Raw genomic sequence first — 15,541 nt, forward strand, 5'->3', positions numbered from 1 at the left:
CGGGTTAAATATCGGTGGGGTGGCCGATGTTCGATATTCAGTTTTAAGGCCGATACCGATAGGTAGTAAAAATGGTTTGCTTAAAAAAACAACAACATAAATAAATAAATAAAAAATCGATACTAAGACCTAAAAGATCAATATTATATCAGGCAGCCAAAAACACACAATATATTGCCAAAGTGATTTGTTTTGGACACTCTTTCCCCCTGCCTTGGTTCATGTTTCCGATCACTGTACGACTGATGTTTTAAAATGATTCCAGTTAGTTAAAGTCTCCCTACTGGATTTGCTGGACAGGTGGCGTCCTATCACTGTAGCTGAAATTCACAGATAGCAGCTGATTCTTAGACAAATGTTTGTAGGAACAGCCTGCATGCCTGCATGCAGGACTTTACACAGTGGACATGAAATATTGGAGGACCAAGTTTCAATTATGAGGTGTATATTTACACCCAATACATCCTGTGAGAATGAGAAAGAACCAGAACAAAACATGTTAAACTGTCGGGGAGATCTCATGAAGGTTGCACTTCTTGAAACAAAAAAACATTTCACAAATTTTCCTCTTTCTTCACTGCCCCTGTTTCCTCTTTCCTATGCAACACTTCGTCTCTAAAAAAGTTCATTTTGCAACCATGAAAAGAACAGAAATATGATCTAAGTTGGCTGGACTTCAACACGTACCAACCCACTGTTTGAATGTGTTGCACGATTCTCAAATAAAGGTCTTTCTATTAAAACCGAAAAGTCCACAGAGGCTTGCACAAGTCGGTGCGTCACTTTTCCAAGATGAATAAAACATTTAAACAAACAGCTTTGAAACGTGAAGTCTATTTTCTTCTTTGTTTGTTAGAAAAACTACAATATTAATTACAAACAAAGAGGATAAAGTGGTTTCGGTTTCAAAGAGCAAATCTGATCAGCATGACTAAAAATACCACAAGGTGTTTCTTTGTGTCATGGAAAATGCCTGACCGTCCATCACACTGACGGTGCCTTAAACTCATTATCTGCAACAGTAACCAGCTTCAATCATCCAGACATTCGTTTCAGGAGACGAGGAAGTGATTCACCCCCAGACTAACCGTTATGTTTACTGAAATCCATCAGGTATTGATCGCGATTCAGAAAACAGGAAAGAAGTAAAAAACACAAACTTGGATCAGATTAAGTCTCTATGAGCATCGCATCCTTTAGCGGCACACTTCTACTGTTTTGTTGGCAATAGAGCACCTTGCTAAAGTTTTCATACAACGTGATTGTTTCCATAAGTTGTCACATTGATCCACAAACATATTTAAATGGAAAAGAAATTCTACATATTTTATTTTCTCTCCATTTCTATTTTGTAAAAGTGAACAAACAGGTAAGAGCCTCGTGCAAAAGCAGGCTTTGTGAAATCAGTCTTTTAGGGCTGTTAAAGACTGTTTGTTTGTATGGCGTCTAAAGTCTGCTCCATTGTTACTTTTGGGTCACAAATGGAAATATTGGGTGCATGCATGATTCAAATACTGTATATAACAAAGTTATAACAAATAAATGTCTTATTGAATAATTTGAAAACATGTTCTAAATGGTGATGTATTTGAATATTGTTTAGAAATGTATGTGTTCAAAATTTAATGTAGTTAATCCATTTCATGTGTATAAATCAATATAAAGTAATGGCGTGTATTTTTATGTGGTCTCAGGTCTGTTGTGTTGTTATTTTTGGGCCACAGGTTGAAATATTTCAGGGTTTGTCTCTAACAACTTTGCTCATCTAATAAATTAAAGTTTTGCTTTTACTTCTTTGAGTCCCCAACATGGCCGCTGGCAAACCTCTTGGGCGCCTTTGCTCTGGGGTTCCCTATGGCAGACATGGGCAATGTGGAGTCATCAAGTCATCTCCATGTCATGTATTTAATCTACCCAGCCAATTAACCAGGTGAGTACAATCTGCACAGGTTAATTCACGGTGAAGATTGGACTCACCTGCTTCTAATGGAGACACCGTCAGCCAGGAGCAACTGCAGAATAAAAAGGTTCTTTTGCACTGAAAATATTTTTTACTCAAAGAAACTGCTTAGAATGACAAAATCTGAGTTAAAAGTCGACATTTTTACTTCAATATGTAATGTAATTTTGTTTTGATTAGAATTGATATTATAAAACTGGTATCATTCAGAAACCAATATCGAAGTGAAGGTACCGGTATCAAATATTGTTAATTTATAACCAGCCATAGCTGCGGAAGACAACAACAGTGTTTGTGTCTTTGAGTGTTCCAACTGCACCGTCCTTTAGACAAACTCCCTTTCTCCACAAAGCTGTCATCAGTAAAAGGGTGTTAATGCAAATAGAACATGGCCATTTCTCCATATGTGTACTTGTGCGTTCTCGTGTGCTCGTGAAACGTCATCAGCCTCAGCACTAGTACTGGTCCAATTCACAAGAAGACAGAAAACGGACAAAGTCCCCGGATGTTTTTCTCGCCCCTCCCTATTTACCCATGATGCATCAGAGCAGATTTGTCCGTTCTTGAGATTGACAGCTGTCCCAGCATGCACTGCGCTCACAAAGCTCAGAGTATTAAGTTAGAATTTCTCTTTTCTGTTGTCGTCGTTCAACACAAGTACATTTTAAGATAATTTGAGGCGAGAACATTATATACTTTAAAGTGTCACTATGTGGTCCATTTAGTGATTTAAACCGTAATCTAAAAAAACATTTCCATAGTTGAGAGGACCGCAGCAACTGGCGGACCTCCGAGGGTAACGGCAGCCAATGCTAACGTTAGCCCGTCTGCAGCGGCCGTCTCTCTGCATAGCTGCATGTGAAGGACCGCTGGCCAGTGGCCGCCGGCCCATAGGGGGCGCTGGGGCCCCGCCCTCCCTGATAAGAAGAGAGAAACGTAAAATATATTTTTAGAAATTGACTCATAAATGTCAGTTTTACTCTCTAGAGTGTGTACCTATAAGCAAAACAAATTATATAAACTACATTTCCCTACCTACTGTCATTAATTTGTGGATTTCCACAGACAGACTCCTACCGTCTCTGTCTTGGGGCTCTGATCAGACAGACCCACATGTGCAGAGAATCTGCCAATCATTATACTATTACGACGTCAATTTAAGAATTTAATGGCCAATCAGCGTCTCAGAACTTTATGGTCTTGGGGCGCTGATAATACTGCCCTTTAACAGGCTTCTGCAACCAATGCGCAGGTGCAGCAATTAGAGGGACGATGGCGAACGTAACGAGCGAGGTGCAGCTTCCACCAAATTCGGTGAGATCCTTATTTATCTACCCGTTTGCCAGAAGAACATCCCTGTTGTAGGGTAGGAAAATTTCATGTCATGGTTATTGTGACCAAAACCATCACTGTTACTGTTATTATATAGTAAATTAAATCATTACTGTTAAATTGTATTTATTGTCCAATTGTTTATTTGAATTCTTATTCTGGGTTAGTTGGAGACATACATTAGGCTATATCAGCCCCACCAAAAATATTTTTCACCAGCCGCCACTGCCCGCTGTTTCTGATGGAGTTTTTTTTTGTTTTATTTGGCAAAATGTTCATTGGATTTGTGTTTATCTGACTGTATTAAATAAAATGCAGCTCCAGACGAGCCGAGCTTGTGATGACGTCACGAGAACGGTTCTGTCCTAATTGACCCATATTTATGCTGCGTGCTCCCGTTCTGCCCAAGTCCAGAATTTCCTGAGTTCTTTTCAAGAACATACTTGGCGAGGACACGAGTACGTACTCGCGTGATTTAAGAAACGTCACATGTTTTTTATATCGCAGGGTTACTTCCAAAAATGAACCCTCTCCTCCTTAGGAAACTTAAAAGTAGGGTTGTATACTTGGGAATCGGAAAATACATTTACTCAGAGGTTTTTTAATCAGGAAAGGACCGGACTAAGAACTTGTAAGTATTAGGAACTCAGCAGGTGAGCGGCATCATGAGGTATTTGCTAATTGAGCTGCCAGGGGAGGGGTGTTGTGTGGTTAGAGACCACTTCCCATGAGTCCCTCAAGCATATATTACCTCAGAGCATGTTTTTAATGAAGGGTAACTCCACATAAAGCTCAAATAAGTTGATTTTACATGATTTTATTGGTCCTTTATCATGTAAAATGCCTCAAGTAATGCTGAGCTTCACTATATCGCTGTTAAAATAACCCCAGTGTTTGTCAAAGCTTTGCTAACAGTGACGTTAGGCAGAGCAATCTTGCTATTTGGAATCAGTTCATTTATATTTTCCACTTAGTTGTGGTATTTTACATTTGTATTTTGTAGTTGTAATGTGGAAAAGCTCAATATATATAAAGATTCTTGCAAGTCACTATATCTACATTACAGCTGAGTTGTGTGTAGTGGGAGTATTTTAGGCTTTTAAAAGGAATGCAAGAAACTAATAGAGAATCTGATCTGCACTATTTTTTTTCTAAACATCCAGAAAAAACCTCATGATAGAAGATCCCTAACTGAAATGCTGCATGTGTTCACAGAGGATATCTTTAGGAAACAGAGACTTATTGAAACATGTGCTGATGAAATCTTTTTTTATGGTTGTCTGACGGAGTCATTTATAGCATAATCCGTGACAAACCGAAGCAGCGAGTTCACATGCCAGCATAACTACACAGATCCCCGTCCACAGGTCGTCTTCCCAGTGGCCCACTTAGATTTGAATGAAGCAGAATAGACCCGTCTCGACTTGTTGTGGTGCTCTTTGTAAGGAAATCATGTGGAAAACATTTTCATAGCTTTGCCGCTTGTCCCTGGCAGCACCCTTCCACTTAGGGCGTCTGGGAAACTCGGCTCATTTTCAGTTTGTCCGACTGTATGGCAGAATTATTTAGACCATTATTAAGTAGCTTCGGCTCAGAGCTAGGAGACATTTTTCAGGCTTATCATAACACACCGGCTTCCTCTGTCAATAACCTGCCTCTTCTGTGTCACCATGGGTCATAACAAGGACATTAACCGCTTGATTTAGCCTGAGATTGCTTTTATTCAGTCATTCATGGCCACTGCTGCCTAACTTTCTGGATTTTCTATGTTGATTTTATTGGAGGAACTAAAATACATTGAAGCAGCATTTTAAAATGACCAAGCTATGGAGTAAACTTTGTTCCAATATTGTTACAAGCAAAAAACGTGATTCGTAAATAGAAATGCAACCCAGAAGAAAAGGCTTTGAGTAACTTTGCTGTTTTTTTTGTTTTTTTTTTTCAATTTAAAAGGCTATTTTATTTTCAATTTTTGTATGTACTTTCTTTTTATTTTTAACCACTTTCATATTTGTCTTTTTTTCTAAGTATATTTTCATTAATTATTAATATTAGTATTTTTTATTTTATTTTTCCCCCGGAACAAGTTTTAAGATTACTTTTTCAAGCATTTTTTTTAGAACTTTTCTAGATTATTTGTTTTATTCACATTTTTCATGTACATTTTTATTTTTATTTGATTTTTTTGACTTTGTTTATTGAACATTTTGAACATAAGACAGACATTGTTGGGACAAATTCAAAGTGTCAATACAATCTCGATGTCACAGTTCTGTCACCCCCAATCCACGCTGCCCGCCCACCCCACCCACAGGCCAAAACATAAATAAACAAATGAATTAGGGATGCACGATATTGGGATTTTGGCCGATATCCGATATTTTAAAACTCATGTAGCCGATAACCGATATCGATACCGATGTTAAAGCTGGACAAAAATAAGTAGTCATTGAAAATAGCAGTTTTGTTATCCATTTCTGACACTTTGAAAAATAATATACTCAAATATATTTTCATATGCTGATATCAAATTGATTTTTTAAAACGCGGTATCGATCTATTTTACTTTCAAAATCTGGTGAAATTTCATCGTTCTGTTACAAACTCTCGTGATATTTTGCAAATTCTTGTGAGATTTTGTTAGTAAAATAGATCGATACCGCGTCAATATATCAACATATAAAAATATGGCAACATTTGGTGAATTTTCGGGGGATTTCGTAGCATAACGATGACATATAGCAATATTTCATTAGTAAAAGAGATTGATATGGTGTTTTTAAATGGCAATATATCAGCATATGAAGATATTGGGATATTTTAATGTATCAATATTTTTTCCCTCGTCTTTAGAAGTTTTTAAGTCTGTAAAAAAGAAGTTTTTGAGGAGGAAGGAGAAGTAGTATTTATTTTTTATTTTTTAAACTTTAGAAACTCAGAAGCTGATCAAATATCGGGTTAAATATCGGTGGGGTGGCCGATGTCCGATATTCAGTTTTAAGGCCGATATCGATAGGGGGCCGATTATATCGTGCATTCCTAAAATGAATATAAAAAAATAAAAAAATAAAAATAGATAAATAATAAAAAAAATAATAATAATTTCATATACATTTTTTATAACTATATTTTTATTATCTTGTTCCACTTGTTTTCTTTTCTATTTTTTTTTATATATATTTTCTTTCCTATCTTTTTTACAGTTTTAATATTCTTTAACTGAACGGGTACAAGACTTTAAGATTCATTTGAAAGTCATATGTAATTTGATTTATTCAATAAATAAATTATAAATAGATCAGTTGCATTTCCTGCACGTCTTTATTTCTGATGGAGGAGCAGGAGCATTTATCGTTAGAGGTAAAACCGCCAAATTATCCTGATATTGATTTGAGTTCATATCGCCCAGCCCTGATCCCCAAAAGCATTTTTTTTATTATTATGTTTTCTAAAATTTTTATTTCAAAAACATATTTGCTTGCAACAATGGAAACAATTCGCTTCATACTAATCAAGCAAGGTTTCAACCAGTAGCTCATCTTGAACATAAAAAACCCCAAAACGAGACGTACCAGAGCACGCTCGGCTGATTACTAATCGATACACCCATCAGAGCGCTCCAACCATCATTACTCTGTAGCTTTGCACGCTTCCATGACCAACAGCAACCTGCAATTATTCCTCAGCTTTCTACCTACCTGCGTGTTGCTATAGAGACCCTGTTTTTCATTTACTGGAGGAACAAGGTCTGACATTAGGAGAGAGCAAACATTTGGCTAAATGCTAAAAGATCAATTTAGCTTTGTTAAATAAAGCATTGATAAAAAAGTAGAGATGCCTCAAGAAATCCGCTGCTGATTGGAAAAAAATAAACTGCAGCTTGGTTGGTCCAAACTGGGGAGATGCAAGTTTCTTATCAGTGAATATACTGCATGCAAGCTATTAAGGATTATACTGAAATAACCAAAAACAAAAGACTATTTATTGAGGTGTCTATTGTTGAACAGTCAGCTGGATGTTCCTAGCAGACTAGAATGTATAAGTTAGAGCTGACAATCTGAGATGCTGCTTAAGAAATATGAATAAAAACAAAAATTTATGTGAAAGTATCAGAACTTTCTAATCCAGGTCTATGGAAAAACCACCTTAATTTAAATGGATCAAAAAAGGTTGTAGTTTCATCCTTTTCTTTTATCCTGTCTGTCAGAGAAAGTAAGAATCTATGTTCATAAGGAAACACAAAGACTGTCGTTCTAGTAATGAGATATGGAAAGCAGTATAAAATATTATCAGTATCATCAGTTTGCTTTTCTTTGTTTAAACTATTAACCCTTTAAAGCCTGGGCCATAAAATAATCAACACTTTTTAGACTTTTCATTGAACTTTCTGACAAATTACATAAAAAAAGAAAGTCTGTATAAGTTAAATTAGATCATTTATTTGCACCAAATTTGATGCATAAGGCATTTCTCTATAGTCTTTTAAACGTTTTCTGTTCCCTACATGCGACTTATTGTGCAAGTCTGGGTTTTCAAGAATAAAAATATAACACTGGTGATGTAGAAAAAAATAAATAAATTATGTTAGAACTGTAAATATACAGTAATATGTTTATATTAGTATATATTTATGTATTTATTACTGTTTTCAAGGCTGCACTTTAAAAAATTAAATTGCCTAGAGCCGTTTTAAAAGAAATTTCTTTTTGTTTACAATTTTCTGTATACAAAATGAGAAAATAAGGTCTCAAAAACCATGTATCAAATATGATACAATTGGGTTAATAAAAGTTCACAGTAAAACAAAGTAAAACATTGCCTCTAAGTTGTTTTTATATCTCCTTATATTACACTTTTTAAAGTGAATCAGTTCAAATCAGCAGATTTAGAGAAAAAATATTGAAAAAACAGACATTAAATGGAAGTTTTACAGTTTATCCTTGAATTAAACATATTAATCAAATGAAAAATTATATGCAATCAAATATGAATAAAAAACTTTTTGCTTTTTCTTGATCAGAATATTGTGCACTGCAAAAACGATCTAGAAATAAGTAAACATTTCTTAAATTAAGTGTATTTATCCTTATTCACTGATTTATGGAGCTAAACAAACTCCTGACTGGTTTATAAAGAAAAACAGTGAATTTTACTGACAGCCACTATGGAAGTTCCCTCCAATTAAACCTAAATATATCCAGTTATATACTTTACATTGTTTTTAAACAAAGTTTGCACTAATTTAAAGAAACTCTTTCAGTTTCCCCCACATTGGTCGCATTATCTGTAATATAGTTCCTCACCTCACAGGGATGAGTTTTGGAGGTGCTTATTTATCCATTAGTAAACAACAATTAACACAGAGTCTAATCCCCTGGAAGCCGGACAGACAGAGATAAGAAGTGGGCCACGGACATGTCTCACCGTATTTATTAGGCTCCCTGTCGTACTCCAGGATCGGTACCGCCGCCTCGGTGTCCTGAGGCTCGAACACCGAGTCCTCCAGCGGCTCCTTTTCCTCCCCGCTGCTGCTGCCGCCGGTGTCCGCTGCCGGCTGAGCTCCAGCCGGGGGTGAGTGCTCTCCCTCCCTGGTTGCCACCCCTCCGCTGTCCACGGGGATCACCACAAACCTTTCCTTCATGTTGCTTTTCGTTTCGGCTCTTTTTGCTCTTCGCGCCGCTCCGCTCGGCTCTGCGTGTCTCAGCCGTTAATGACGCTCAGGATACCGCTGATCAGAGGATTGATTACGCTAAGGTAAGGCCCGCCCCCGCCTCTCTCTGATTGGTCAATGGGAATTAGGAGCGCCGTCAATCAAACGCGGAAGCAAATCAGATTATTTAAATGAAATTTAATATGTTATAAGTAACTTTTAGGGTTTAATAAATATTAATTACATTCAATATTTTTAAATATTGAATTTAATCAACATTTTTCATATTTAACACACACAAACATAACAGACAAACGTATTAAAAAATAAATACAATTTATTGATCTCATATTGGAGAAATTAACTCCTTGTATTCAACCCATCTCCTTGGGGAGCAGTGGGCTGCCATTGTGGGGAAGCGGGGGAGCAATGAGCCAGTCTGTGGGAGTGGGGCTCGAACTCAGGACCTCAGAGCTCTATGCCAGGGGTAACGAATAAAGAAAATCATCAACCAGTAAAGGTCCAGAGGCATTTTTAATTATAATCTGTTACTTTAAACTGAATTTTACATAAAAATAAAATGAGTTTTTTATGTATCCATATACATTTAATTTTTAAATAAAAAAATGTTTCCATTTTAAATTCTAAAGAGTTTTTTGAAGTAGAGAGCAAGAATCATTCAGTTTGGTATATAGACAATTTCCTGATTCACATATTTGAAAAAACACCTGGACTGACTTCTTTTTTTTCCCTCCTTTTTGTGTCCTAATGAGAGCAGTGGGCTTTAGGCTGCTCTGCAATGCTTTAAACCTGGGTTTAAATGGAGACTAAGCCATTCTCAAGCACATATCAAGGTGACATACCAAGAGTATCAAGGGTCATCTTTGAGCACGCCATTTCACTTTTCTTTCACCAGTTCCCCGCAGTTCTTCCAGCAGTCCACACTTTCTCTGCTCTCTTTTTCTCATGGTCTTCTCCTTCTTTCCCATCGCCCGGCTTGCCACAGGTTTGCCTGCTGTGTCTAAAAGTAGCAGCAGCAGCAACCCAGACTGACAGCTCATTGGAGGGCTTTACCGTATTAACAGGAGAAGAGGAGCAAGTGAAGTTAGACACTGTCGTCAGACAACATGCAGTAAATTATAAATGTTTTAAATCAGGTTGGGTCCTGATTAGGCAGCAGGTGGGGCAGGACCGGATCCAGACCCTGGTCCTCTAATCCATGACCTCTGCTCTATATCCTAACCACTATGTCAATTATGGGTGTAGGTTTGACAGGACCCAAATGCAGACACTGCAGCTGAAGTGGTTTCCTAAAGATTTAATAACAAAAAGGGTAACAGAAGCAACAATCCAAAAACATAAATCCACAAAATCCACAAAAACTGAGAACCAGGAACACTCACAACATGGGGGCAAAGAACTGACAACAAACCAGCAACTGTGACTGAGCAGGAGGTGCATATATGGGACAGAGAAACAAAGTCCAGGCTAATCAGCAGATTGGGAGCAGGTGTGGGCAGAGAAATCTAGAAGGGAGCTATAGGGAAAAGGAGACTGACAGAGGAGGGATACAGAGGGCAAAAAAGAAATACCTAAGCACTCAAATACAATAAAAAAGAACCTGCATAAAACAAAATGCAAATAAAACCAATGAAAACTTCAAGATAAAACTTAAACAGAACCAAAACCATGACACACTGGGCCACCACTCCCCGATTTAATTTAATTTTAATAAGATGATTAGTTAATGATAGTGGAGTGGACAGCTATTCTTGAAAAAAGAAAGAATAAAAAAAGTAAAAGGGAGTATCAATAATGTTTTATTGAAGTGTTTAAAGGTAAAGTAAGAATAGTTCTGTTCACTTTTTACTTCTTATGTATTAATGATTTGACCTATGTGTCTGTCTCTCTGTTTGTCTAATTCAATAAACTGGAATAGTTATTATTTAAATTTTCACAATGTTTGGTGATGCATTTTAATACTAATCTTAAATACAAAATTTAAGATTAGACTGTCATATAAGATAATTTATATATAGAAAAAATATAAATGCAATAATGTTGGTTTAAGGAAAGTGTTTTGTTATAAAAAGTCCAGTCAACAAGAAATAAACAATGGATCATTTTGGATTAACAATGGATCATTATTTTTAACAATTTTTGTCGCAACCACTGAGTACAAGAACGGACATTTATGCCCAAATATAGTAACCCCTCCCTCCTGACATCTTCCAGCTGTGATGTCACGGTGCGGTAAGCCTAGCGCCATTCTCCCCGCTTTACAAGCAAAACCAATGGGAACTACTAGACACAACTGCCATCAACTATCCTGGTTGGTGGAGGTTTTTGAAGACCCAAATGCAGAGACAGGAGGCAGAGGTGAGTTCTTAATTAAGATTTAATTGAATAGCTGAGGCAAAAATCCAAAAAACAAAGTACAAAGTACAAGGAACCCAAAAAAAAACACTACTTGAGGGGAAAACTCATGAGGGGAGCCAGGAAAAGACTAAGAACCAGCACTGAGGAACTGCACAGGGAGGGTATATATGGGAGACTGAAAAAAGACAGGACTAATGAGCTAATTGGGAGCAGCTGTGAACAGAGGAGTCTAGAAAGGAGCTAGGGAAAAGGAGACCAACACAAGAGGGCAAAAGAGGGCAATCAAGAAATACCTAAGAACTCAAATATATGCAGAAAACACCACAAAATAGGAATTAAACCAATAAAACTAGAAAACAAAGAAAAACATGGATCAAAGTTAAACTAAATTCTCAAAAGAAAATAGAACCAAGACTGTGACATCAACAACAATTATTGAAGATTTTCAGAGGACTTCACCATTGAAATTCACCAGTTATAGTTAAATTGACAATGCCCACGTGCAATGCAGTTGGATGTTGGAATACTTCGCGTAAAAGTGAAAAAAAAAAGTTGTCATTTTACCTTTCTGACTCCTGATCCTCCACGGACGGGTTCGTCGTTGGATCGCCAACTTGAAGAGGGAGGATTTGCCATCGAACTTCTGGCCAGAGAAAAAACCCGTAATATGTAGCCAACATTTGGAAGAAGAATGTTTTCAAGATGACTTGGATAATAGCGCGTTGTGACAAACACCAGATACAGCACTGGGACTTGATCAACAGCCGATACCGCACCGTGACGTCACAAACCAGTAGGTGGCAGTAGTGTTCTTTGACAAACATGGATGCCTCCAGTAAAAAACAGTCAGAAGAAATTACTATTAATTAAAAACACTTTATTGAACAATATGTAATAATTGAACAGTATGTAATAATTTTATACTTAAAGTATTTTCAGAAGTTTGTATTCTGAATGTGACCGGATTTTTCCTTTAAATATCGTAGGCCTATATTAGATAGAGCTTAGCTGTCAAAGTGAGCTGTCGTTTCAATGAACACATTAGAAGTCCCCTAACTGATGTTAAAATGATAGGGTAATTAACACTGACTTGGAACATCCTCTTCTATCTATAGCCCTGCCACTGCAGCTCTTCATCATTCTAATTTAAAAAGTAATGCTAGTTTAGTCACTTAGCCCGAACCCCGCCTTAATAACTCTGGTATGTTCCAGCTTTGGATAAATGGTTTGTCAATACCTCAGGATAAAATGACCTCTCATATTTCCCAACACTTTTGACACATAGTTGCTTGGATACATGTTTTAAACATTTGTTAGGGATAACATAGAAACCTCAAATAAACCTGAAATTACTTGTTTGTATTTGTTTGCTGTTAGCTAAAGCCTGAGTATGGAGATAAATAAAAAAAGAAGACATTTTCTGATGATATAAATGTACACATGAAAAAAAATCCTTAAATGTCTGTGGGTTATGAGCATATCCCCTTCTCTAAGATCACTGAAGCAGCAGCCTTAAAGGAAGCCGCAGGTCATTTCACCAAGTAACAAGATCCCAGCATAACAAAATGGTTGATGAAGCATGATAAATTGAGGTCAGTAGGTCATACTATCCTGTTCTCGCTCCTGTAATATACAACGTTAGGTTAACGTCATGGTCCAAAAATCAAATTTGTCATACAGTGAAAGATTAGCAGACTGTTAAAGCTTCATGACATAGACACTCTGGTCCAGTTCTGTTGGGGACAGGATAGACCACCCTGACTCCAGAAACACACACCATAACATTTTCTGACAACAAATGGACCTAAAGCATCCAAACAGATTAACAAATGTAAAAAAAACATAATCTTTTGGACCTCCCTGAACGTGTACAAAAGGGTTTTGCCATCTATTACGTTATAGTCAAGACAAAGAACCAATGAGGCCATTGAAAATTAAAGTCATTGTTGCTGAATACCTAATTACAAACATGCTTTTTTCAAACATGTTCAAAATAGAAAAATTCTAACACAAAACAATTTAATATATTGATTTTAATGCATAAACACAAAAAGTGTCACGAGCATGACCCCCCCCCCCCTCCAGAAATGTATGTTTTATACTTCTGTGAAATTGATGAAAATGAAAAAACAATCCCTAAAGCAGGAAAATAAAGCAAAGATCACTGTATCTGTAAAACTTGCATTTTTTTCATAACTCATAAGAAACAACAAAAAAACTCAGCATAAGCTTATTTCATCAAGAGTTTATCTAATAGAGAAATACAAATGAGTTTAATAGTGTGATATGAATGTAAAATTTTTACATTTTAACATTTTCCTTTAAAAAAAAATGATATATTTTACTAGAAAACTCAGCTCCTTCCCTCAGATGCTTCTAGATAAAATCGAGATTTGTCCACTGTAGAAAACAGATGTATAGCAAATAGATGATGCCTTTGTAAGTTCCTAGTCATCTGGGTCGTGCCAAGCAGAAACAGGACAGCATTTTCAGCTTTTTAAACATCTACAATTTAATCCTTGAACTGATTTCAAAGAGGTTTCACATGCTGTATGATCATGATTCAAAAGGAGAAATATGTCATGATTTAACTAAAGATCAGACCCAAATGCAGAGAAACCATTACAGAGGACCAGGGAAAAAGTTTAACAGGTTTATTGAGAAGTTTTGTGGAGATTCCAATGTTGCTCTGAACACTGCTCAACTGGAACTGAAAGGTGAGGGGAAGACACTGCGGTTAGTTCAGGTTCAGTGGGAGAATGGATTCTTGAACTTGAAGAGGAAAAAAGGCTGGTAGACTCACGTTTCCAGAGATTAGGTTGACTCTTAGACTCCAGTAGGTGAGGAATGTGTTCCGGTGTTTGTCTCATACGGTGGAGGGCGGACAGGGTTACCCAGAATGCGGTTGCTTGTAGATGAACGGAGAAAGACTGACTGCCACTCAGATTTCCTGCGGTACTTGAACGGACTGTTGTGCAGATGAATCCCCTGCTCAGTGTGAAGCTCAAACGGTTCCTCTGGGAAAAGTGGATCCAAACCTCTGGTTTGTTTCCTCAGCTCAGTTTGAAGCTCAGTTGATCCTTCCAGGGAGAGAAGGTCCGAAAAATCCAGTTTGCAGGATGACTTCCTGCCGAGAGGCAAAGACAAAACAATGTTAAGACTCAGGTTGACAAAAACTCAGTTTGACTCAGCAAAACTCAACTTGGCTAGAGTACCCAAAACTGGCAAACACTCTGGCGTCGAGGTAGTGGCAGTCAGCAGCTTAAAGGAATAGTACACCCAAAACATGATTAGCCTTCATTTTCTACTCACCCCCATGCTGAACAACACTCTGGAGTACTTTTTTGATATCTCAAATGCATCTGGAGATCTGGGAGGCTTCTTGCTGTCTGCTGACATTCAAATAATGGAGGTCTATGGTGCCCGAGGCAGAAAGGTCCATAAAAGTCCACAAAAAATGTGTCAATATTCCTCCATACTGCTCGTCCAATGTATTCCAAGTGTCCTGAGTTGGTAGCGTCCATAATTTACTCGAAACAAAGTCATTTAGAATGTTTTTAGAGCATAAACAGTAGTGTATAGGATTTCCTAAAAGCGCGTTCACGAGTCTACGGAAACCGCGGCAGACCAAACCAGACGAAAGTGCGCATTCAGCTCGGCAAAGAACTCATGCTCTTCCTCAACACTGAAGTCCTCAAACATTTTTCTTTTGTTGTTTCTTTCTTTGCACAGGTAAACAGCACATTTCTTCTTCTACGCTTGCATTATCGGCAGAGCAGACGCTGAATGCGCACTTTCGTCTGGTTTGGTCTGCCGCAGTTTCCGTAGACTCGTGAAAGCGCTATTAGGAAATCCTATACACTGCTGTTTATGCTCTAAAACCATTCTAAATGACTTTGTTTTGAGTAAATTATGGATGCTACCCACTCAGGACACTTGGAATACATTGGACGAGCAGTATGGAGGAATATTGACACGTTTTTTGTGGACTTTTATGGACCTTTCTGCCTCGGGCGCCATAGACCTTCATTATTTGAATGTCAGCAGACAGCAAGAAGCCTCCCAGATCTCCAGATGCATTTGAGATATCAAAAAAGTACTCCAGAGTGTTGTTCAGCATGGGGGTGAGTAGAAAATGAAGGCTAATCATGTTTTGGGTGTACTATTGCTTTAAGAATGCTCCGTTAACGAGGTAACCCCTTGCAGGTGTGTGAGAAGGA

The 15,541-nt window shown here is 37.4% G+C and overlaps 1 protein-coding gene across 4 annotated transcripts in view; it reads right to left on the reverse strand.

Moving 5' to 3' along the window:
* The window catches only part of slc12a7b (solute carrier family 12 member 7b), a 109,847-nt gene extending 100,869 nt beyond the window's left edge, over positions 1-8,978 (reverse strand). For all 4 annotated transcript variants that reach the window (XM_038298209.1, XM_038298208.1, XM_038298206.1 and 1 more), the window contains exon 1: positions 8,717-8,978. In XM_038298209.1, coding sequence (XP_038154137.1) covers positions 8,717-8,933 — 217 coding nt within the window. In that variant the 5' untranslated portion in view covers positions 8,934-8,978. The remainder of the gene's footprint in view (positions 1-8,716) is intronic.
* Between the last annotated feature and the right edge of the window lie 6,563 nt (positions 8,979-15,541).

This window comes from Cyprinodon tularosa, unplaced genomic scaffold (genome assembly GCF_016077235.1).
Source record: "Cyprinodon tularosa strain WSP-4 unplaced genomic scaffold, ASM1607723v1 ctg402, whole genome shotgun sequence".
Lineage (NCBI taxonomy): Eukaryota > Metazoa > Chordata > Actinopteri > Cyprinodontiformes > Cyprinodontidae > Cyprinodon > Cyprinodon tularosa.